Raw genomic sequence first — 24,562 nt, forward strand, 5'->3', positions numbered from 1 at the left:
ACCTCTCACTCTGAGACAAGGCACACTGCCGAGAATAGTTCCCTCTAATGCCACCTGCGTGAGACTCCTGCTGAGAGCAGTCATGCTATTGAGACTAGGCCCCTCTAATGCCACCTGAAGCAGACTCCTGCTGAAAGCAGTCATGCTATCGAGATTTGACCGCTCTATTGCCAAATAAACTAGGCTCCTTGCTGACATCACAAATTATCTTTATAGTTTAGGGAATAAATCACATTTAAGATCTCCTGTACAATCAGCAGTCAAATACCATGAATTCAAATAAATGTGTTGTTTTATTACATATCTAAAAACATACATTTCTTATTAATATGTAAAATCTAGTCATCATTGTGTACATTTCATAGCATCATGATTGGTCTTGCTGTATCATAATTTAGTTCATGTTAACTTTGAAGTAAATTGAGTTTGATCCTGGTACACACCTCTGTAGTGTGGTTTTTAAAGGCTCTTGGATGTCCATACATGGGTGGTGTTTAGATGTTTGGTTGTGTATCATTAATACAGATTTATAAAGCATTGGGTTTCAAATGTATTATGCCACTAATGGCCGTACAAACCACTTGTTTCTAAATATAATTTGTTCAGTTTAGAACTTTTTGCTGGTAACGTGAAAGTAAAGTGAGTTTGACCCTGGAGCAAACCCCTGTAGTGTGTTATGTATAAGGATGGGTGTGCTAAAGAGCAGTCTTGTTGCTGTTCCTCACTGGTTGGGTGGTGGTGGTGATGATGGTCGGCAGCATGAAGAACTTCTCGGACTCAGCACTTTGTTAAAATGAACTCGTGGAAAGCATTAGTTTCTACTATCTTTGGCTACTGAAGATGTATCCTTTCTCCTGATATTCATATTATATCGGTGAACTCCTTCCTCTATACAAGGCTGGGCTATAAGAACACTGTGTATTTGGCAGCTCCAGCAACACAAAAGCACATTACAGAAGATTCAGAATGCTACGATCTATCTTATTTGTGGCCTGAGGACATCCCAACTGCATTGAAAAGTTTCACTGTTTGCTCACGAGGCAGCACTTTTTATGTCCATTCATTCACAGGCAGTTTATAAAACTAGGGTTTCTTTTTGCTTGTTATGTTATGTTAAGGGGTTTTATAAAGTATGCAGCTTCTCAGCAACGGGGCGTTCCAGGGCTAACATGTCACTGCCATAAGCAAGCCAAGAACACCCAGGAGGCAATTATGCAGGGAAGAGGTGAGTTTTGATGGCTTTACGGAAGAGAGAATGATTTTGAATGTTTCTAATATGTGCAGGGAGGGAGTTCCAAAGCTTAGGAGCACAAATATGGAAGGAGAGTAATCCGGTCCGTACTCTCTTAAACTGAGGAACAACCGATAGATGCTGCTCCTTGGAGCGCAGCTGTTGGGTAGGTCTATAGGTCGCCATGAGGCTAGCCAGAATAGCAGGAGATTGGAGAATCATGATTCTGTGGGCAATACAGAGAGTCTCGGATGCATTTCTCCACCGGCAGCCAATGTAGTTTGCGGATGGAACTATCGATGGAACAGATTCTCGGTAGACCAAGGAGGGCTCGGGCTGCCGCATTTTGTGCCTTTTGTAAACGCAGTAACTCTGCCCTATTGGCCCAGATATTTAGGGAGCTCGCATAGTTCAGTTTATAGAGTACTGTGGCCTGAATGATTACCTGACGGATGGTAGGATCGAAGAAACCCTGCAAAGGTTTAAGCCCACGTAGGAGCCCGAAACAAACTCCGGCTACTACCTTACTCTGGGTTTGAAAAGAAAGATGGGAGTCTATCCAGACTCCTAGATTTTTTTACTGCCGGTTTAGGAGCCGGCGGAGGGCCCAAAGAGGACGGCTACCAGAGGTCACTCCACAGATGGATGTCTTTGCCCACCACAAAGATCTCCAATTTGTTGCCATTGAGCTGAAGACAATTGTCCGTCATCCACTTTGCAATAGCTGTTAAATCTTCCTGAAACTTAAGTGCACCCTGCCCAGAGTCATCAGATAATGCCACCACCAGCTGTGTGTCATCCGCGTAAGATACCACAGCTAATCCTCTGCTCCTGGACACTTGTGCCAGAAATTGGATATAGATGTTAAAAAAGGTTGGGCTTATAGCTTGTTAATGCAAACCTGAATATCATTTGTGCCAAAACTCTTTTGTGTTCCTTTACTTACGAATCCAGATTTCTTTTCCAATGCAAAGTTGAAGAAATGTAAAGCAGAAGGTACTGGATGACTCTGATGGGAAAGATGGAAAATGTTTTGGGGGAAACAATTCCAACCCTCGTTTGTTTTGCTGGGAATCTCCACAGATATTGACCTCGCTAAACCTAAGTTGGTCTTGCTGCAGCTAGGGTTGGTGGTCGCGAAACGAGACATACCTAGGGCGTGGGGGGGCCGCGGCAGTTCCATCTCTTGTTGAATGGAGAGAGCATAGACATGTATATGCTGGGAGAGAAGACAACCTATAAAGCACGGGGCAGCCCTAAAATGTTTTGGAAAATATGGAAGCCTTGGCTTACACACTAAGGACTCTCGCTCTCCGATTCACAATGATCTTATATGGTTGGGTATATGGTTGGACTGGGAAGATGGGGCCCACGATAATGATTTGGTGCACACTAATATTGTTTGATTCTCCTTTGCTGCTGACTAGATACACAGCTGATGTCTACTTGCGCATGTTTACATATTATGCCGATGACCAGTGTTATTGTCTTATAATCAGATTTTTTTTAATAAACATTTAAAAAAAAGAAAGATAAAGCAGCGAGTCGATATTTCTGGATTCCAAGAGCTGGAATTCTTTACTGCTCAAGATTCTTTACTTAACCGTCAACCTTTAATAAACGTATTAAGAACTAAACTTTTCATCAGCTCTCTCTATGATCAATAATTTTGCCACCATGCATGGATTTTGTGCTTTCACCAGTTAGGAGTTGGTTGGGTGATTCTCTGTAAATAAGAAAGGTCTAAAATATAATCATATACAATTAATCTCACTGTGAATCATTTACAGTCAGTGGTGAGCCAGAACATTTCCCAAGGCTCCAGCTTGATACTGGACACTGTGACGGGACAGAGCATACGGATCAGGGTGTAGGTACGGACTGGTGGACACCGATATCGCGTTTACCTACTGTAATCCCCTCTCAACAGGATGAATGGGCGCCAGAAACCGAAGGAATACTCCGGGACACAATAGCAGGAGTGGTGCCCTTTAACTGGGAAGACCTGGGGAATCAGACCCCGCCCCTACGGGACGTCACGGCGTTGGAAGCGGAAAAAGAGGACGGAAACAGGAAGCGGACGGACGGCGATCCCAGGAGAGGAGAAGGAGACGAGCGGAGTAGTGAACTGGACGAGGAAGAGACAGACGCAAGGGAGAGAGCACCCGGAGAGAGAGGAGGTTCGAGAGCGGAGAGGCCAGGAGGCTCCAGATCCGGCGAAGCGCCATGCCACGTTCCCAGGGGAGGAGCGTGGCTAGGACAGGTACGGGACCGGGTAGCGGGTTGGGTCGGACGACGGGAGCACCCTCGTTAAGAGAACCGTCCCTCGTTTTGTTTAGTCACCTTTATTTTGTTTGTGGCATCCCCGACCCCTCACTATTGTTTGATACACACGAAGATACTGTCCTGCACAGTTACGGTGATTCCTCACTTCCAGGCCCTGGTATTAGGACATTGTTGCCTATTAGTGAGGCTAATAGCTTCCCTTGTCTTTTCTTTACTTTTCGGAACCACCGGCGAGCTGACAACGTGACCGGAGGTGCAGCTGACCTACCAGAGGCGAGTGGACACTAAGAGCAGGGGTACAGGAGCACCACGGACCCCTCGGCCTTTGCTAGCGAAAGACTGACAAGCCGGGCTAAACGAAAACCCATTGCAATAAAGCCTTCTTTACATCGATCTCGTCTAGCGTCCGTCCTTGAGGGCCCATTACAGACACCTCTTGGGAAGTGCCATTATGGTGGGTGCATTTACAGATGCATGTGAGGATTGAAATGAGCATCATTTCTCCCTCGTCAGGGCTTCGGATGTAAATGTTGTGCACTGCAAGCATTATCTCTCACAGTTACAGGTCACAATTTCCTACTTTGCCTTCTTGTGCCTTTGGACGTAGTCATTGAACCAGTTGTTGCACAAAAGGACCAAACATCAAAATCAGCTAGAAATATTCTCCAGTCTATGCTTGTTAAACTTATTCAAGTGAGTTGTGTTTATAGGTTTTAACACTAATCCCTGTAGTTTGCTAAAAATTCTTCCCACAACTACTTTCAAATCCACTGCAATGGTATGGTTTCTCCCCTGTATGTGTTTGCTGATGTCTTCGTAGAATTGATAATCGACTAAAGCTCTTTGCGCTTCCGGTGCACTTGAATGGCTTTTCCCTAAGTGTGTTCGCTGATGATTTCTTAATGTTGAAGGGTCACTAAAACTACTTCCACATTCACTGTAGTGGTAGGGTTTTTCACCTGTGGGTGTATGCTGATGTCTTTGAAGAGCTGATAATCGTCTAAAGCTATTCACACATTTAGTGCACTTGAATAGCTTTTCCCCGAATTGTGTTCGCTGATGATTTTTTAATGTTGAACGGTCACTAAAACTACTTCCACATACAATGCAATTATATGGGTTTTCCCCAATATGCGTTTGCTGATGTCTTTGTAGGTTTTATAATCGACTAAAGGTCTTCACACATTCACTGCACTTTAATGGCTTTTAAATTGTGTGCGTTCGCTGATGACGTTTTAGCTGTGATAACCAACTAAAGCACTTTGCACATTCACTGCACTTCAATGGCTTTTCCCCAGTGTGTGTTCGGTGATGTATTTGGAGATGGGATAACTGACGGAAGCTCTTCACACATTCACTGCACTGGAATGGCTTTTCCCCTGTGTGTGTTCGCTGATGTCTCCTGAGATGTGAGGATTCAGTAAAACTACTTCCACATTCACTGCACTTGTATGGTTTTTCCCCAGTGTGTGTTTTCTGGTGGCTCCAGAGGGTTGATAACCGACTGAAGCTCTTCCCACATTCAGTGCAATGGTACGGTTTTTCCCCTGTATGTGTCCGCTGATGTGTTTGGAGATGTGATAACTGACGGAAGCTCTTCACACATTCACTGCACTGGAATGGCTTTTCCCCTGTGTGTGTTCGCTGATGAATCCTGAGATGTGAGGAATCACTAAAACTACTTCCACATTCACTGCAATGGTATGCTTTTTCCCCAGTGTGTGTTCGCTGATGTCTTTGGAGTTGTGATAACCAACTGAAGCTCTTCCCACATTCATTGCAATGGTACGGTTTTTCCCCTGTATGTGTCCGCTGATTATCTTTTAGGAGTGCTAACTGACTAAAGTTCTTCACACATACATTGCAATTGCACATTGCTTCTCCTGTGTGTGTTTGCTGATGGCTCTTTAGTAGTGATGACAAACTAAAGTTCTTGCTGCTTGTGTATGATTCTTCTTTCTTGATTAGTGTCTCTGGGTCGGGTTTATAATTGTCTGCATCCCATGACTGCGTTTCCTGAAGAGCTAACATGGTTGATAAAGCACTTGTGTTATTCTCACATTCTCTGTATGTGTGTGGTATTTTTGAATGGTTGATTTCAGATTTCACAATGAAACACAAAAGTCACCAACTACATTTATTATAATTGTGGCAAGTAAAGCTTCTTTGTAGGTGGTTATGTCCTTAGATTGCGGAATGGTTTTGCATGTTTACCGGTAAAGATTAGTCTTCCTTCTGGTCGATGCACATTGGGACAGTCTGTTGTAGATCAGAGACCCTCTCTTTCCTTTACCCTTCCGTTGTTTGGCTCCACTCTCTTGTGCTTTTCTCTTGCTCCTGTGGTTTGGCCAGAAAATGTTTATAATACACCTAGAGTGCTGAATGGCGGTCTGCCATCATTACAGGAAGCAGAGCAATTCTGTATCCACCTCATACCGAACACATGATCAAAGCTGGTGTTGAAGGCCTGTTTATACAGGAGGTGGTTTGTCAGTGTTGTTGCCTTAATTTTCTAGAGGTCATTCTTTATCCTGTTGCGTGGAGGTGCACATCTCAGGCTCTTAGATCCACTGAATTGCTCTAGACTGATTCTTCCAGGCTCTATCAGTTTATGTTCAGGTTCCTCAGTCTCTGACTGTGCAGATCTTTTCCTGAATATTGGAGCTCATTTTTTCTAACCGTTTCTTTTTTAGATTTGCACGATTACTGTCATTATTCATGATCATTTATGCATTCAAGGCTGGTTTCCTATTGGATGTAAAGAGATTTAAAATCACTAAATGGAAATGTGAGAGAATGTGAATACACAATATTTAACTAATTGTAAAATACATCTCTTCTTTACCATTTTTGAAAGTTACCAAGAGATATTTCACTATACTCAGATATTTAACTAAATCTTCCATTGAACATGTCACTCTTACCTAATTCAGAAAAGGAGATGATTTTCCAGTGTTCACAGAGTAACTTAGTACAGAAAGAGCACTCACAGAGCGCCCTCTTGCTAGAGGTACAGCTTTAGGAAGATGCACATGGCCAAGATTTAATTTAAACAAGAAGGGATTGTGGAAAAAGAGATGGATCAGGATGTGCTGCTGTCACTTCAGTTTCAGGAAGTGTAAAACAACAGTAAACCTTTCAAGAACTATATGACAAAGAAAACTGTTCAGGAAGTATATTATAAATGTAACGCTTCAGGAAATATATAATAAAGGTAACGCTCCAGGAAGTATATAATAAAGGTAACGCTCCAGGAGAAACCTCCCGTTCTGGCTCTGCTGTGACGAGGGATGTGGGCCAGGTTTAGATTGGTGGAGCGTAGTGTTCTGGAGGGCATGTGACATTGCATCCAGGCAGCTAGGCTGGGTACTCCTTGGATCTCTGTTTTTTTTTAGTTAAGTTTGTAACAGTTGTCGTGCATCCATTTGGCCAATGCTGATTCACAGTTTTAAAATTTGACACAAAAGCCAATTGACTCTGCCGACAGGGAAATAATTAGCTGAGAGTCATCAGCATACGACACTAGTGAGATAGTCCAAAATATTTCAGTACCTCCGCCAGAGGTCTGATGTGAATATTAAAAAGGGTAGGACTGAGCTCCAAACCCCGAGGGACGCCAGGAGCCAGTCCTCTTTGTGATGAGCTGAATCTACTTTCAAGACGTTTTATCATAAACCAACAGCGGTGGTGGAGCAACTTTAAACTAGCATAATCTGAAGCCTCCGTGGACTGACATAGAATACAAACATTTCTAGCTAGCGCGTCAAGAATTTTCAATTCTATTAAGGACACAGAAGCAAGGATTATCCCACTCTAGAAACAGTGTTATAAAATATGAGGTTTGATTTGTTCATATTGACAAATATGAGTTTATATTATGTTATGTACTATGATGTTGAGTTTCTACCCACCCGTATTCTTGTTGGAAATACATTCTTAAGGAGTCATGGAGAAATCCTATCTGGATCAGGAGAAGTTCCGGTGGTTAAGTTCAGGTTCAAATCGATGAAGGAATCGGCGGAGTTCAAGGTTCTAGGGTCACGTTTAAGAACTGTGTTTGAAGGTTTTTGCAAAGAGAGAGGAAGAAGCATTGCGTCACAGACATTTATACCAATGAGCGTTATGTGATTGGTGCATACTATGGAGGGGGTTGTCCTTCCGGGGTTATGCTAGTTTAAAGTGTATTGGGTGCTGTTTATGTCAGTAAAGTAAAGAGAAGCATAATCCTCGCCTCCGTGTCCTTAATAGTATTGAAAATTCTTGACGCGCTACCTAGAAAATTCTTTATTCCACATTATCTGTAGTTAAGGAACATCTATTTTTCCTTTCTGATGAAATGGATTTACAAGATTTCTTGTTGGGTCCTAGGTCACCACATTCTAAAAGATTCATATATACGTCACTTACAATGAACTGTGGTAGCTGCTGAAAACGTAAGACAAATTGACAGGATTCATTTGGAAAATGCATTGGCTGTTGAGGACGACGACATGACTACATTGTCAACTCACATATATTCTTAAAATAATATTGTATCATATGCATTCAATGTTATACTTAATGACATGTCTCTCTTACAGTCAACTGAGATTGATTATGTAATTGAGTGGAAATTGCAGGCTTTAAAATCCAACCATGTGCCTTGGAAATATCTAAATGCTACAGAATGGTTTTGCCTTATAATTTAACACACACACAAAGACTGATGGCAAAAAATAGATGGACGATAACCTGTTCTACACAGGCTGGCTTTGTGATACAGTACTCCCACTTGCCTAAGGCAAGCCCGTCCGCGCCCAGGTCGCGCTCAGCGCCCTACACCCTGTTCAAATGCTCTCAGGTGATCACAAACGACTCGTTTATTCTAGAGCCTCCTTGATGGAGTTAAATTCGAGGGGGAGTAAGCTCAAGTGCTCTTGCGTAGCGGCAGAGATTGGATACGCTCGGTCCCCTGGCACCTGCCCCAATTGCTCTATGCCTCTACCATCGATATGGTCCGACGGTATCAAAACCAGGACTAAGGAGAGTCTCTTGACTAATGAGGTGTTAGAGACTTTTTCCTGTATCCTAATAAACGCCAGATCTCTGGTTAAAGACAGTACGGAATGCTCTCAACTGCTGGTGGACTTAGATATTAAAATTGCTTTTATCACAGAAACCTGGACGGACGAGGCATCCGGTCCAGATTTAGTGCAAGCCACCCCCCCCGGGTTTTTTCTGTGAGGTTCTTCATAGATCTAATAAGAGGGGAGGTGGCTTAGCCATTCTATATCATAGTTCAGTGCAGGGAACATTTAAAGCACTGTCGCTGCCAGCGTGCGAAGCACTCGCATTCAACTTGAGACTAACAAGTCATTTTTCCTTTAAAGGCACCCTTATTTACAGACCCCCGGGTACTAAATCACCTTTCTTTCCCTCACTGGGTACCCTTTTAGAGGATGCCTTGCTGGGGAACTCGCATACCATTTATGGGGATTTTAACTTCTACCTTGAGCGGGCAGATGATCCAGACACAGTACGACTCCTCAATATTATGGAAATTGCAGAGTTGATTCAACATGTAACGGGCCCATCCCACCAGGCTGGTCATACCCTCGATGGGGTTTTTTCCAACATTTCAGAATTAGCTTTTTCAGCTCTAATACCTCTGGCCTGGTCAGACCTTGCGGGAGTCCGGTTTAACATCACACCCACACCCCACTTAGCTAATGGGCGACACCAAACAGTGTGCAAAGAAGTCAGAGCTTGGAACAGGGTGGAAGCTGAGACCTTATCTAGGGCACTTGCCACCTCTCTTACACCCATTTCCAGCAATATGGAGGAGGCGGCCTTGTCATATACACATTGGCTTACCCAGGCTTGTGCAAATCTGGCTCCACCCAAATTAGCGGTTTTTACTAGAACGGTGCCTTCAGCCCCTTGGTATACAAGCGAACTAAAATTGCAAAAATGTATATGTAAGAGCTTGGAACGCAAATGGAGGAAGGCATATACGGAGGGGGAAAAAAATGTTATACTTGGCAAGTCTGGCCAAATATAAATGAATGTTACGGGAAGCCAAGCAAAAGCACTATGCCACTCAGATTTTAGCAGCAAAAAATTCAACAAAAGAGCTTTTCTCTACCATTAATAAGCTGTCCTCAGTAAAACCTGCCTCTGTTCCGGCTAGTACAGAGCTTTGCGAAAAAATAGCATCATTTTTTCTGACCAAAGTTAACACTATCTTTACTGGTCTTAGTGACCTTACTATGAAGGATCAGGAGGACGAGACAGAGACCAGTGGGACACCATCTCCCGCTATCCTTAAGGAGTTTAGACATCTCACCCTTCAGGACACCTTGGAGCTACTAGCCAAGGTCAACTCCGGGTCCCCACTGGACCCATGTCCGCTGAAAGTCATCAAACTGGCTCCATTGCCTATAGCCACCCACCTCACTTCAATCTTTAACGGCATGTTTGATGGAGGGATTTTTCCAGTAATTTGGAAAAAGGCTTCTATCCTCCCTCTTTTGAAAAAACCTAGTTTAGATCCCTCAGACCCAAATAATTTCCGGCCCATCTCTCGGCTCCCATTTCCAGCTAAACTAGTAGAGAGGGCAATAAACCAACAACTCACAGCCTTTGTGAAGAACACATTATTATTGGACGCCTCTCAGCACGGATTCCGGGAAGGTCACAGCACCCAATCCGCTCTGATAATGGCTACGGAACAGATCAGGTCCGCGGTGGATCAGGGAGGTAGAGCAGCCTTGATCCTTTTGGATCTATCCGCTGCTTTCGACACGGTCCATCACGGTTTGTTGATGGACCAAGTTAGGAAAGCAGGAATTCAGCAAAAGGCATGGGATCTTCTAAACTCCTTTCTTTCTGATCGGAGCCAAATAGTATCTTTGGAAAATTTTTCTTCCCAACCTTTTTCGCTGCCTTGCGGGGTCCCACAGGGATCCTCGCTGAGTCCCACCTTGTTCAATATCTACGTCTCCTCCCTTGCGCCTATTATCAGAAACCACGGTTTTAATGTCACCTCCTATGCGGATGGTACGCAAATCGTTGTGTCTTTACATCCTGGCCGCGAACTAGGGATGGACCAGAATTTTCAATCTTGCATGTCTGAAGTGGCCCAATGGATGGCAAGCAACTGCCTCAGGTTGAATTCTAACAAAACAGAGGTTATGCTGTTTGGTAACAACCCTAGTTTCTGGACCCCTGCATGGTGGCCGCAGGAACTGGGGGCCTTTCCCACTCCGGTAAATAAAGTAAAGAACCTTGGAATGGTGGTAGACACCAAACTATCCATGGCTTTACAGGTAAAGACGGTAGCCTCTAAAACCGGCTACATCCTGAGAATGTTGAAAAAGATTTTGTTCCTACTTCCTCAGGAGCATCGGCAGACTGTTGTAGTGGCCCTGATAACATCCAGATTGGACTACTGCAACAGTCTATACCTCAACATTCAGGAAATCCTGTTGCACAGATTGCAGCTTCTGCAGAACGCGGCGGCCAGACTCCTAACTGGCATCCCCAAATTCTCTCCCATATCAAAGGCCATTCGAGACCTACACTGGCTTCCAATAAAGTGTAGGGTCCAGTTTAAGTCCCTTTGTCTGGTCTTTAAGGCCCTACACGGAGAAGGCCCAGACTTCCTCATAAAGCAATTCAAAAGGTATGTCCCGGCCCGGCGTCTCCGTTCTTCAGACGCCAGTCTGATCACGGTCCCCATCATAAAAAAAGCTAGTTGGGGAGGCCGTAGCTTTTCATACGGGGGCAGCCAAGTTGTGGAACGGATTGCCTCTTCGCTTGAGATGCATGGAAAATTTACTGCAATTTAGGAAGGAGCTGAAGACTTGGCTATTTGATAAATAATTCCGGTTCTTGGATCAGGGAGTAATGGACAGCACCAGGACACCTATTTGGTAATCGCGCGCTATATAAATCACAATAACATAACATAACATAACAATAGTATAGGTAGTCTTAGGTAGGAGTAGAATAATATAGTCATATAACCACATAGTAATGTTATAATGATTGAACCTGTTGCACGGATTCCGCTGGTAATGTAGAACTGTGTGTTAGGACGACAGTGTATGGGGACTGAGTCTCTCTACAATGTCATGACCTGTCGGCCCAATCCTGCTAGCTCACAGTGCCTCACCTGAACTCCTAATCTTCCCAGAGTAACAGGTGATTTCAGCAACCTCAAAGATGACCGTCCATCCCAAGGGAAGAGTGGAAATGGGTCCTCTTCTTTCATTACTCTCTTACTCACTCATGCATGCTCATAGTAAACATAAGAAAGACACAAAGAAAGTTTACAATACATTTATTGAAACAATCGTACTTTATTTTGAAGCAAATGTGCTGCAATCATTAGGCAGATGCAACTAAAAGTAATTAGAATTACTACCAGACTGTATAGGACAAACATCCCAACCATGGAAAATTATATATCGGTCTAGTTCTTCCCTTACTATATGAGCATAGGGATATATTTGCGATCTCTGTGATTGGTCTAAGACCCCAGACCTGGTGTATTTAGTTAGGTGGTCCGCTCCGAGCGTCCTGCTCCGAGCTCCAGCTTCCGGTCTTCCGGTCTTCCCCGAACCTCTGATGGCGTTGGACGCTTGAGGATTCTTACAGCGTGGATGGGGGAGAAATGTCTGTCTGCTATCTGCTGCCTGCAGAGTCCCACTGCTGTGTCCCGCTGAGTCCCATTGAGTCCTGCTGAGCTCCGATAAGCCCTGCTGTCACGTATTACCCAAACATCGAGGACAGCTGAACATAAACGGGTTTGGTTTTTCTTCTTGCTCCACTGCCCTCGCTGCTATCACTGGCCTTGCTTGTCTCTGCGCTACACGGCTATACGACCGCACCACTACGCTACAGCGATCGCCCCCTGCTGATGCGCCTAGCTCACGGTGAGAGCCCTCTCCCTATCGCCCCCCGCAGGGCTTCTCAGAGAGATCCAGTACTGGGTTTGGCTCTGACCCGCAGCTTTGTAACTACTGCTTCCGTCCTGTGTGCTACCGTCTTGTGTGCACCGAGGGGTAGAAAAACATCAGGGTCCTTCTCCTCCCTTCCTCCTCCGATTACAGACAGGGGAGTTTGGAGGTAAGGAAGGAAGGGGAGTTGAGCGAAATCAAGTGGGGGCAATAAATACTACTATATCAGCCGCTGTCAATCGCCAACCAGGAGGGGGACCACAGATCCCACACTGCCCTGCTGCATACTTCCGCGCCAGGAGGCGCTGCCGCCATCATCCCGCGCCCGGAGGCGCTTAAAGGTCAGCGTGGCACCCGCTTCGCGGGAGCCGCTGTCAATCGCCAACCAGGAGGAGGACCACAGATCCCACACTGCCCTGCTGCATACTTCCGCGCCAGGAGGCGCTGCCGCCATTATCCCGCGCCCGGAGGCACTTAAAAGTTCAGCGCGGCACCCACTTTGCGGGAGCCGCTGTCAATCGCCAACCAGGAGGAGGGCGCGCCAGGCGAAGCATGGGCCAAGGGTGGCCCGTCTGTACCCGTCGGAGACAGGAGGAGGCAGCGCTGGGCCACCCCCGTGGTTTGTGCCACACACATCCCAGTCTGTGAGTATTCTGTAATCTCAGTTGCAAGTTAATATTCTCGACGCGCTATACGCCTACCTGCATACGCCGTGAGGGGAACGGCTGGATTCCACCCCCGCTGCCTCAGTCCTTTCACCCCCTGCAGAGCTGTTTTGCTTTCATACAACTTGTGTCACCGCCGTGAGGGGAACGGCTTGGAGCTGAACTCCACTTCCCAGGGGGCTGTGCGCGGAACGCGCTGGGTGTCACCAGTGGGCGCCAGAGGCCCACTTAAGCGACGAGTGCCTCCCGCAGCGCGGGACGCGCGCGGGCTCGCCCGGGCAAAGCCCGGGCCAAGGGCGGGCCCGTCCTTGCCCGTCACTGCCTGGAGGTGCCTGGGCTGGGCCAACCCTCTAACCCCCGGATTTTTGAATATTTTATTCGTTCATCACTTATAAGGTTCTGAACTGTAATCAGATTAGCTGCTATTGTTCCTGGGTTGTGATGGCCTCCAAAGCCCCTCCCTCTCGTATACAGGGGAAACGTGCTTGCGCAGCAAAGCGCCCTGGCCCAAAGTCTAATCTACCTTCACTACCTTTGCCCACTGCTATTGATTTAATGCTTCAGAAGGCGATTGGAGTCGTCACTTCTGAAATTGAACAGACTGAAAGACGCCTCTCAATCACTCCGGACTGTTTTCATCTCACCCAATCTCACGCGTATGATCGTGCGAACTCCATAGATTTGAACTGTGACCAAAATGAGGTTCTTATTAACCTTGATCCGCCTACATTTTTAAATACTGTGCCTGTAACTGAGGGTATCATCGCTAAATCCAGGAAGAAAAAACTAGTTACCCAAGGGGGGTCCAAAGGGAAGAAACCAAGAGGGAGGTCCATCTCTCCCAAATCTCCCCCATCTCAGTCTTACCCTCCCTGGGCTCACGCTCTAATTGCGGATCTACTTGCTAAGTGTCGACTGATGGTGAGGGAAGAGATTGCCCCCGTCCTACTCTATCTGCAAAATACCATGCTTATTAATAACTCATCTCAGGTCCATCCTAGCTCGGAATCTAGGTCCATCCATACAGCCCCCACCTTAAATCATGGGCCTTTGACTTTACAGAACTTACCACCACCCCCGACCTTGCAGCCTCACGTAGCTTCCAATTTGTCTCATGTTCGATTTCCTTTAAATCCTGCAGTTCCTAGTAATAACCTTGATCTTACTTCAACTGATGGCCAGGGACTGGTTGGTCCATCTTCTCTTATTTTACATAACAACATCCACTGCCCGTACCTCAATTAGTTAATCAAGATCCTCCTATAACCAGGCATGCAGTTGAAATCCCTAATAGTCTTTCGTTATCTTCCTCAGGGAATGTAGGGGGGGTTAGCCACCTGCCCCCACAAACCAGCCTTCCCACAATCAACTTACCCCCGGAAGCTGCTCCTTATGTATTAATACTGGCAGGATTGCCTGAATTGAAGCATGGTATTAGAGAATCCCATTTGGAACTACGCAACAAGAGTTTGTACTGGCTGGCCAAAAACAAACAATTCCCATATAGCATGGCTGGTGACATTTTGATGGTAAGGCGGGTTGCCTGGGTGGGCCCCACACATAAGTCGCTTCCTGGGGATTGTGTGATTATAAATTTTAGATCTCCTGAAACCATTCGAAGAATAATAATGCAATATTTGACGGCCAGGGATTTCTCTGTGAAAATTCATGCTCTCTCTCTCGATTTCTTTTATCCTTGCCCCCGGAGGATGGGTGCCCCCCAGCCCTTAATTAACTTTGAAGGAAGAGCCTCGGCTATGCAGCCTTTACCTGCCAACCTGCAACACCATTCTACTCATTTCAACTTGCCTGTTTCAAATCGATACACGCCATTGGAGGAAGTAGATTGACTCATCAGGCCAGTCGATTCGTCACTAGGCAATAACCATTTAGGCCCATTGGCTAAGGTTGGTGGTTTCCATTCTGGTCTTCCTGTTACATCCACCTATTCTTTCCATCCGACTAGTAACCTGGGGACCAGAACCATCTTAGACCCTATTGTTATTTCTTCAAACTTAGACACAAGCAGGTCTGATGCTCCCGGGGGTTCCCCTTATTTTTTACCTACCTCCCCTGTAGGCTCCCTGACGGTGAATGGTAGCACTAAATCTGAGAGTGACAAGGCAATTACACCTCCCTCTCCTATATTTGTGGAGATAAGATCCCCTATCACTAAAATCCCTGAATCATCAGCAAATGCTAACAAATTTTCCATCTTATCATGGAATGTAGCGGGGCTCCGTAACAAGATGGACCTACCAGATTGGGGTTCTTTTATCGACCAGTTTGATGTCTGCCTGCTCTAGGAGACTTGGCTTAGAGAGCATTTTTCCAGGTTGGGTTTTCTATCTGTTAACAACCTGGCTCAAACTGCTGAGAGGGGTAGACCTTTCGGGGGCTTGTCTATCCTAATTGGTTCCCATCTAGGCTGCTCTGTGTCCCAAGTAGATACTCTTTCTCCTGATTTACAATGTGTTAGACTTTCCTTTCCTTCCAAATTCACTCTGACCCTTATTAATGTCTATTCTCGGCCCACTCAGCCGGGTAAAGAATCGCCATTATTAGATATTTTAGACAAATTTATTCCAACAGTACAGGGAGAGACTATTTTGATTATTGCGGGTGATTTTAATTGTCAGTATGAACCCCTGCCGGGCATTGCAGAGTCTATTACCTCTGAAGAGGACTCACTTTGGTCCATTCCTGACCTTCAAGTCCCACCGATTAAGTCATGGACACCTCTTGCCCTCCAGTTGAACTCTATTACTTTGGCATATTCTTTGAGAGCTTGCAATGGTCGCTCACAATCTGATTTGGAGGGTAGACCAACTTTTAATCGACCTGGCCTGTCCTCTCGTATTGATTACGTCTTGGTAGAGACTAGGACTTGGCCTAGAGTTATAGATTTCATGATTTTGCCGCGTCATGATAGTGACCATGATGCCCTCGTCCTTGATCTAAGTCTCCCTGAGATGGGCTTAACTACAGAGGAAAGACCCGTCACCCGTGGTACCCCTCTCCTTTCAAATGATAGAAGAAGGCTTAAATGGCCTACGGTGAAAAGGTCTCTTGACAAAATGACCACTCTATACCAAGCTGTTCACCAGGCACTCTCAGTATTAGCTGCTTATTTAGATCAGGGCCAGGATTCGTATACCCAACAGGCATACCACATTCATTTGGGCTTAGTGTCTGCTCTTGCTGATATATTTAACCCACTACTGGCCAAACCAAGGAAGAACAAGCAACCCCTTACCTGGTTCGACCATAATTGCAAGATTGCAAAGGGGGCACTTTTGGTTGCTATCAAATCTCTGAATAGACCATTGATAAGGCAAAAGAGATTGCACTACAAGTCAGTGTTAAATGAGGCTAAACAGAACTGGGACAACAGCAAATGGGACGCTATAAAATCTGCACTCGGAAACAGGGATATGAGGGAATTTTGGTCTATAATCAGAAATGGTAGTGGGGTTGGCCGTATGGCAGACGACCCCAACATCGCACCAGAGAAATGGGTCGAGCACTACCAACGCTTGTATTCTCCCCTAATTGTATCCAACTCTTCTCTCATTCCCTCCTCCCATCTCCTGCCCCAGAATGCTGAGAACGCACTAGAATGTTCTTCTCCTAGTTCCACACACACATCCATCGAAGCTTCTCATTTTAGAGTCACTTTAGTGGAGGTTGAATCTGCTATAAAAAGGCTCCCTGCAGGTAAGGCGCCTGGGCTCAACAACATCCCTGGTGACCTTTATAAGGTTCAAATGGCGATTTGGGTTCCATAGCTTTGTCTTTTGTTTAACGCTATAATTATGGGTGCTAAATTACCGGATACCTGGGTGGGAGCAGAGATTATTCCAGTTTTTAAAAAAGGATCCCCTTTACTTCAGGCCAAATATCGCCCGATCAGCCTGATTGATGTAAGCCAAAAACTTTTGCACGAATCATACTCGATCGGCTTCAGATTTGGATGGAGGACCAGTCGATTCTCAGTTGCTATCAGGCAGGTTTTAGGGATAAGACTTCTACGGTTGACCAGCTACTTAGGCTCCAACTTTTATACTGGAAAACCGTTAGAATAGAGGGTGGCAGCCTCACTTTAATTTTTGTAGATCTTAAATCTGCCTTCGACTTGGTACCCCGTCAAATTTTATGGGCAGTGATGGAGGACATGGGGGTCCCCGCCAACCTTCTTAACATCATTAGGCGGCTGCACCTGGACAACTTTGCACAAGTCAGGAGTGGTAAACGAGGTGCCCTAACAACAAGATTCCCAGTTTCAAGAGGAGTAAGACAGGGCTGTGTTTTGGCCCCCGCTCTGTTCTGTCTCTTTGCAAATGCACTAATTACCCACCTGAAAGGGGTTAAAGACATTGATGCCCCAAAATTACTTAATGATCAGGTGGTCGCATTAATGTTTGCAGATGACACCCTCTTACTGTCCAAATCGCCTATGGGTATTCAACGTGCCCTGGACAGTTTTGTCAACTTCTGTCATATAAGGGGGTTGGAGAATAACACCCAAAAGACTACATTTATGGTCTGTAATACTACCAAAAACCAGATGTTCCAATCCCTCATTGAATGGTACAGCATTGGATAGGGTCACTGTGTTTGAATATCTGGGCATTACTCTGACTGACAGAATGGAGTGGGGCCCTCAACTGGCCAAAGCAAAATTAAGATTGGTCCAAACCACAGGTGGCATACTAAGACTCCACAGAGAGTCCTCCACTAAGCCTGTCGCTTCCATCATGGAAATATATAGGGCCCAAGCACGTGGTGCTATTTTGTATGGTGCAGAACTGTGAGGCCACTCTACGATAACTGACATCTATAGGTCTGAAAATGCATTTTTCAGATCATTGTTGGCCCTACCCTCTAGCACCCCCCTTAAACCTATTAGAATGGACTTGGGTATTCGATCCATCGAGCAAGTAGTCACCTTATGACCCTTACTATATTGGCGTAGACTTTGGGTTACCCCTGAGTTGTTGCACTTTAGACTTGAAACCCAAGAGCTTTTGGCCCTCGTGGGTACTCATAAATTACCCTGGTTTGCCTTTATAAAGAATGCAAGTTTGAGACTGGGCATCCCAGGTTTTTGGACTAATCCTGCCTTATCTTGTGCGGAGTTGTCTCGCGCCGATTTGGTTAATTTACATCGTATGTGCAGTATCACGACCATCCTAAGCAATCCTGGGTTGGGCTCACTCACGTCTGATTTTTTTAATCTAAAGACATCGCTGGCTTGTTCCACCTTGCAGAAATCTTGGGGTCAGCAATTACAAACAGGCACTCAGAATATTACAAACCAATACCTCTACGCCTATAGTCTTCTCGGTCTCACGTTTTATCAATGCCATGTGGCGTAGGAGAAAATCCTTTTTATAATTCCGTGAGATTTATTTTTTTCGCTGCTTATCCAGGAAGAATTACTCTTGTGTATCTTTTTTAACTTTTTACCTAAATTCTCCATTTTAAATAATTTGTACAACATAATATTTATAATCTGTTTTTTATTATTGTCTCCTGTACTTGATATTTCCTGTCTGTAATTTTGTACCTTTGAGGGTCTTTGACCGAAATAAAGATTATTTGAATTGATTATTAGGTGGTCCACATCATGAGTGTAAACGTAGTTTACGCAGGGTTGCATGTCAGGCACTGCTGTCATTCCAGAACAGTCTTCTCTGCTTGAATTCGCGTCTCTGCATCCAAGGGGACAGAACGCCATTTATAGGATAACACTATTGTGCTGGAGATGCAGTTGTGCGGCCGTGTTATGTCTAAATATTAGGTGCTGTTGCTAAACAAGCAGAAAAAACAGTAATAATAATAAAAGGGATCTTATCATGCGCAAACATAGCCCAATGGGCGTCAAGGCGCCTAATTCCAAATCCAGCTCATAACAAAGCCCCTGCAGCTCAACCTGTGTAAGCTCTAGAAAAGCACCACGTTTTTAGGGCCTTTTTAAACAGCGCTAGAGAGGGTAAAGTCTTCATCTCCATCGGCAATATGTTCCTGAGTTGTGGAGCAACAACTGAAAAAGCCCTGGCTCCCCATCTGGTGAGCTTAAAACGAGGGACAACAAGTTGGAATAGTCCCGAAGAGCGCAAACACCTTGTGGGGTGGTAACGGGTAAGCAGGGAGCTGATAGCGCCTTTAGATCCATCCTCGAGTGCTCTATAGGTCAGACACAGAATTTTGAAATAAATTCTGTGCTGAATAGGCAGCCAATGGAGGTCTCTCCTCGCAGCAGTAGCAGAAGAGGCCCTGGAAAGATCCAGGACAAAACGTGCAGCAGCGTTCTGCACGATTTGCAGTCGATGTTTGAGGCCCTTGTTGGATTCCATGTAGAGAGAGTTGCAATAGTCCAACCTGGAACCAACAAGGGCGACTGCAATCTGCTTGCGTGCTTGAAGAGACAGATAGCTGCGAATTCTGTTGAGCGTCCTGATCACGCCCCAGCAGGTCGAAACAGTCCGGTTCACCTGTAAGGACATCGAGAGTGAAGTATCGAACACTACACCCAGATTTCTGGCAGATTGAGAGGGAGTGGGGCAGGTGCCAAGAGAGGAGGGCCACCACTCACTCGACCAGATATCTTGGTCCTTCCCAAAGATCAAGACCTCAGTCTTGTCGCCATTTAGCTTCAGGGAGTTGGTAACCATACAATCTGCAACGTGTTGCATACAGGACCTGAAGCTAAAGGCAGATGTTATGACAGAGGACTGAGTGAGTGAGACCATGATCTGGGTGTCATCGGCGTATGATACCACCTCCATCCCCTGCGATCTTACTAGCCTAGCAAGGGGGGCCACGTAGATGTTGAACAGGGTCGGACTTAATGCCGACCCCTGTGGCACCCCACATTGCAAAGACTTTGCTGGGGACAGGTGGTTGCCGAGCATCACTCTCTGTTCCCTATCAAGGAGAAAGGAGTTGAGGAGACTCAGGGCCGAGCCAGTGACACCTGCCTCCCTAAGCCGAGATGTTAGAATGGCAGGAGACAGAGTGTCGAATGCGGCTGTGAGGTCCAATAGCACAAGAACAGTAGTTTGTCCAGTACACCAAGTTGTTATGTATTCTAGACGACCTTGTAAAAAATGTGTAGATGAAATCCCACAAAGAGTCCCTGAATAACTAACAACATGCACAGAATATACTTAAAATAATATCGCAAACACAAATGTGTTATATGTGGCTATGCACAGTGAGCAGGGAAAGCATAAAAATGTCTAAAACGCAAAACTAAGGGAGAGCCACAGTGTTAATCTTTTTCACCATTCTTGTAAACGAGTGGTCATGTTCGTGGTTGCTGATATCATGATATGATATGATATGATAGGATACTTATGTTGTGTAGAGCTACTCCTGGGAGTGTCCCGGTGCGGTACAGGCTGAAGACCAGAGAGAAAACAAGCTCAGTTTACCAAGAAGAACCAGATTTTCAGCTTCTTTTTAAACAGTCCTGGATCGCTTATAGCACGTAATTCCAGAGGGAGCTGATTCCAAGCCGCCACACCCAAAAAAGTGAGTGATCTACTTCTTGTTCTCTGTCTGCGAACCCTAGGGGTCCTTGTCAGAAATGTTTTGGTAGTTAGAAGCTGTCTTGGCGGGTTGTAGATGCTAAATCTGGTACTTAAGTAAGTAGGTCCTTTGCCATACAGGGCTGCATGAACCAGTGCCATAGACTTGCATTTCACTCTCTCCCTAGTGGGCAGCCAGTGGAGATCCCAAAGATGCAGCCTGATGTGCGACCGTCTTGGAGATTGAGCAGGAGTCGAACTGCGGCATTCTGGATCACCTGACGTTTGTCCTGGAGATATTCCGGAAGTTCTACATAAAGGGCATTGCTATAGTCAATACGGGATGTGATCAATGCCTTAATGACTGATCTCTTGGAATGGAATGGTAAGAGAGTCCGAAATTTATTCAGAGATCTCATGATTCCAAAGCAGGTTCCAACCATCCTGTTAAATTTGGGGAACAAATGACAGCGTATTATCAAACCAAATTCCCAAATCTTTTATCGGATCTGTTGGGAATCCAGCAGGGGTGCATTTTCTGCCCCTCCCCCCCAAAGAAGAGAATATCAGTTTTATGCTCATTACATTTCAATTGCACTTTTGCAAGCGAATGAAAGACTGTGGTAAGACAGGTTTCAACACGAGAGCTCTCCAAATCTGTTTCCTTACTCCAGGAGAAGAACAACTGTGTGGCAACTGTGTAGGAGATCACTTTTGCTCCTAATTTTTCAGCTAGCTGGATCAGTGGGGTGAGATAAATATTAAAAAGTGGAGAGCTCAACGCCAATCACTGAGGGACAGCTGTATCCACCTTTTGACGACTTGCAGAGCAGGGGGGAATCCACATGTGTTGGCTTCTGTTTTCTAAGAAGGATTTTAACCAGCTCCAGGCTAACCCGGTCACTCCTATCTCCTGAAGACGCTGTAAGAGAAGAGCATGTGGGACTGTGTCGAATGCTGCCGACAGATCCAATAATATTAGTGCAACTATACCCCCGGTGTCCAGGGTACCCCTAATAAATTCAGATACCTCTACAAGAGCCGTTTCTGTGCTGTACTGGGCCCTGAAGCCTGATTGACTCGGGTGGAGAAGCCCCTTAATCTCCGCATATTTCTACAGTTGTCCATTTACCTGCTTCTGTAGTATCTTGGGAAAAGCCGCCAGCAGGGAAATGGGCCTGTAGTGGGATGGGGGTGGCAGGATCTGCTGTTGTGTTTTTAAAAGGGGTAGAATCATTGCCTGTCTCCAAACTCTAGGAACCGTGGCTGTTACTAGAGATGAATTAAGAACCTTATTGACCAGTGGATTAATGATATCAGCCCCTGCAGCTAGCAGTTTAGGGGCCATGGGTCAATCAAGGAGCCTGACTGATTTTAAAGTTTCAAGAGCCTTCAAAGAGATGGCTTTGAAGGAGCTAAGTTTTGGGTTGCTTACAGATAACTTCATATTTGGAGTTTCTACATCAGTAGCCGGTATTCTGCCTACTCCTAGGCTTGCCTGAATACTTTGGATGCGAAAAAACCTGCCAGTTCTTCACACCATTTACCCGAGGCCTCTTTGGAGTGAGTGCAGGCAGATATGGTAAAGAAACTCTTAACCATCTGGTATCCTAAATAAGTTTAAGGGGTTCAGATGGGGCACTGTGAACTAGTTAGGAACCAGGCCAACAATTCCTGATGATACATGTGAACCGAATTCCCATATTCTGGCGTTTATGTTGTCCAGAATACAAAGTCCTACTTAATTCATAGGAACCGTATAACATTCCCAGGGGTATGACACAGTCGAAAAAGGAATTGGATTTCAAGTCAGTACAAAAGGAAAAGAATATTCTTTCAAGCTCAAAGGGATAACTTGCCACAGGGGTCACACTGAGGGGGCATTCAGTAAAGAACTGTCAGGTGACAGACATGTCCCAGCAGCACCCATTATAGTGAGTGTGTTGACTTGGGTTATGGGCCCCTGTTGGACTCAATCTAGCAGCAATCACCATTTTGGAAGGGGACACGGCTGTCCCTAGGTGCATCCATCCAAATATCTTGGGGTCTGTGTTGTGAGCTAGCCTCAAAGGGAGGGGGATCATTACCCTGAAGGAAGCAGGTGCTGAAAGGACTATAGTTGGGAGGAAGTATCCCGAGCATGAGGAGATTCTCCTGGTGCTGGTTGGCACAGGCTGGCTATCCAGTGGGGATGACATGGAGTGCCCGAGATGAGGTGGAAATTAATGTCACGTCTACCATGGCCAATGAAGGGTTGAGCGAGAAGCAAGGTGTATGATGTGATTAACCCTGGTTAAGTACCAGGACCAGAATCCTCTCATGGATACTGTTGGACCCGGCCTCGTGGCGTGGTCCCTAACCCCGTGGATTGTGCCCGTTCCCCGCCCCGGCCTTCACGGGCCACCCTTCTGAACTGCACCAAGGCCCTTCATCCTGAGCTGCACGAGGTCGCATACCCCTCGTGGCTCCGCCATCTTGTTGGCATCCACGTGACTCTGTGCACCAGCCAGCGCGACCCCGCTCAACCCGGCCTCGACCCCAGCGAAGCCCCGACATCGAGGCACCACGAACTGGCCAGGGGGTGCCGCAGGAACCATTCATCGCCCCCGGCGGAGGACAGTATCGATGGGACCCCCAACTGTCCTCCCATCTCGAGCTGTGATCGCCCTGCAACTCCCTTGGGCCTGGCGCCTCTCCTGCTGGGCATCTGGCCACCTCCACCCGGCCTCTCCGCCCCCCCCGGGCGCCTGGGTCCGGACATCAAAGGGCTCCAGACCTATATCTGGGGCGACCCCGCCACAGATCGGCAGTTGTATCCCGGAGTCGAGAGCCCTGCTGATTGAATCGCGGCTGACCCTACGGAGAAGAACTCTTGTCGGAACCATCACGAGCCCTGCTGACTGCGTCGCGGCTCCTTCTTGTGAACACTTTGAAGCCACCTGGAACATCGGAGCCCTGCTGACGCTGTCGCGGCCCAACCTCGCTGAAACCTCCCTCGGAGCCCTGCTGACGACGTCGCGGCTCGAGCTGAGCAGAAACCATCTTGAGAGCCCTGCTGATCTGATCGCGGCTCTCCCCGAACTGTACGCCAGAGCCCTGCTGACGCCGTCGCGGCTCGACCCCTCCGAGATCCGGAGGTCCTCCAGCTGAGTATAAGAACTGGGCCCCAGGTACCCTCGTACCGCACTCCTGCCAAAGACTGTCCCACTACCCCTACCCTTCCAAAGAGACACAGACTTTTGGTGGATCCCTCGATCCCTTCGTGTAAATATTGACCTCGTAACCTTTTTATTGCCGATAAAGAATTGCTTGTCTTGAGACAACCTCCTTGAGTCCTGTGTGGTGGTGTTACTGTGCTAGTACGTGATAGGAGAAGGATCTCTCAGGAGAATTCTCGGCAGCGCTCGGCTACTTCGTACAGTGTGAGGGCCCCCCCTTGGTGGTCTCGCCGACTCCTCGGGGTCCGCCTTCCAACATTTGGTGGCCAGCGACGGGATCCGAGCCGAACGCAGTACGTACCAGCCAGTACCCACTAGCTACCCATCCAAACGAACAGTAATCATGAGCAGCCAGGAAAACAACGCGACAATGGAGTTCCAGCCCGAACAGCTGGAAGAATATACGCACAAAGAGTTAAAACAGTTCTGCAAAGACAAAGGCATTGCAACCACCGGCCTAGGGACCAAAGAGGAGATGCAGAAAGCTCTGAGGTCATGGCTGGAGGCCGGGGCAGGCCCCTCCCAGGAAGAAGGTCCCTTGCCCCTGACTGAGACCACATCAACCGCACTGACTCCGGCAACCGGAGGAAGAAAGAGCCTAGAAACCGGCCTCTCTGAAGAAGAAATACGAGAGCGGGAGAAGGTCCGGAACCACGAGCTAGAGCTCGCACGACTGCGGCTGGAC

At 46.5% G+C, this 24,562-nt stretch overlaps 1 protein-coding gene across 1 annotated transcript in view; it reads right to left on the reverse strand.

Moving 5' to 3' along the window:
• Positions 1-274: 274 nt before the first annotated feature.
• The window catches only part of LOC146839500 (uncharacterized), a 56,912-nt gene continuing 32,624 nt past the window's right edge, over positions 275-24,562 (reverse strand). The window contains exon 2 of the mRNA XM_085651558.1: positions 275-6,265. Within this exon, the coding sequence (XP_085507684.1) occupies positions 4,724-5,548 (825 nt within the window). The 5' untranslated portion in view covers positions 5,549-6,265 and the 3' untranslated portion in view covers positions 275-4,723. The remainder of the gene's footprint in view (positions 6,266-24,562) is intronic.

Source organism: Triturus cristatus, chromosome 4_1, assembly GCF_964204655.1.
Source record: "Triturus cristatus chromosome 4_1, aTriCri1.1, whole genome shotgun sequence".
Lineage (NCBI taxonomy): Eukaryota > Metazoa > Chordata > Amphibia > Caudata > Salamandridae > Triturus > Triturus cristatus.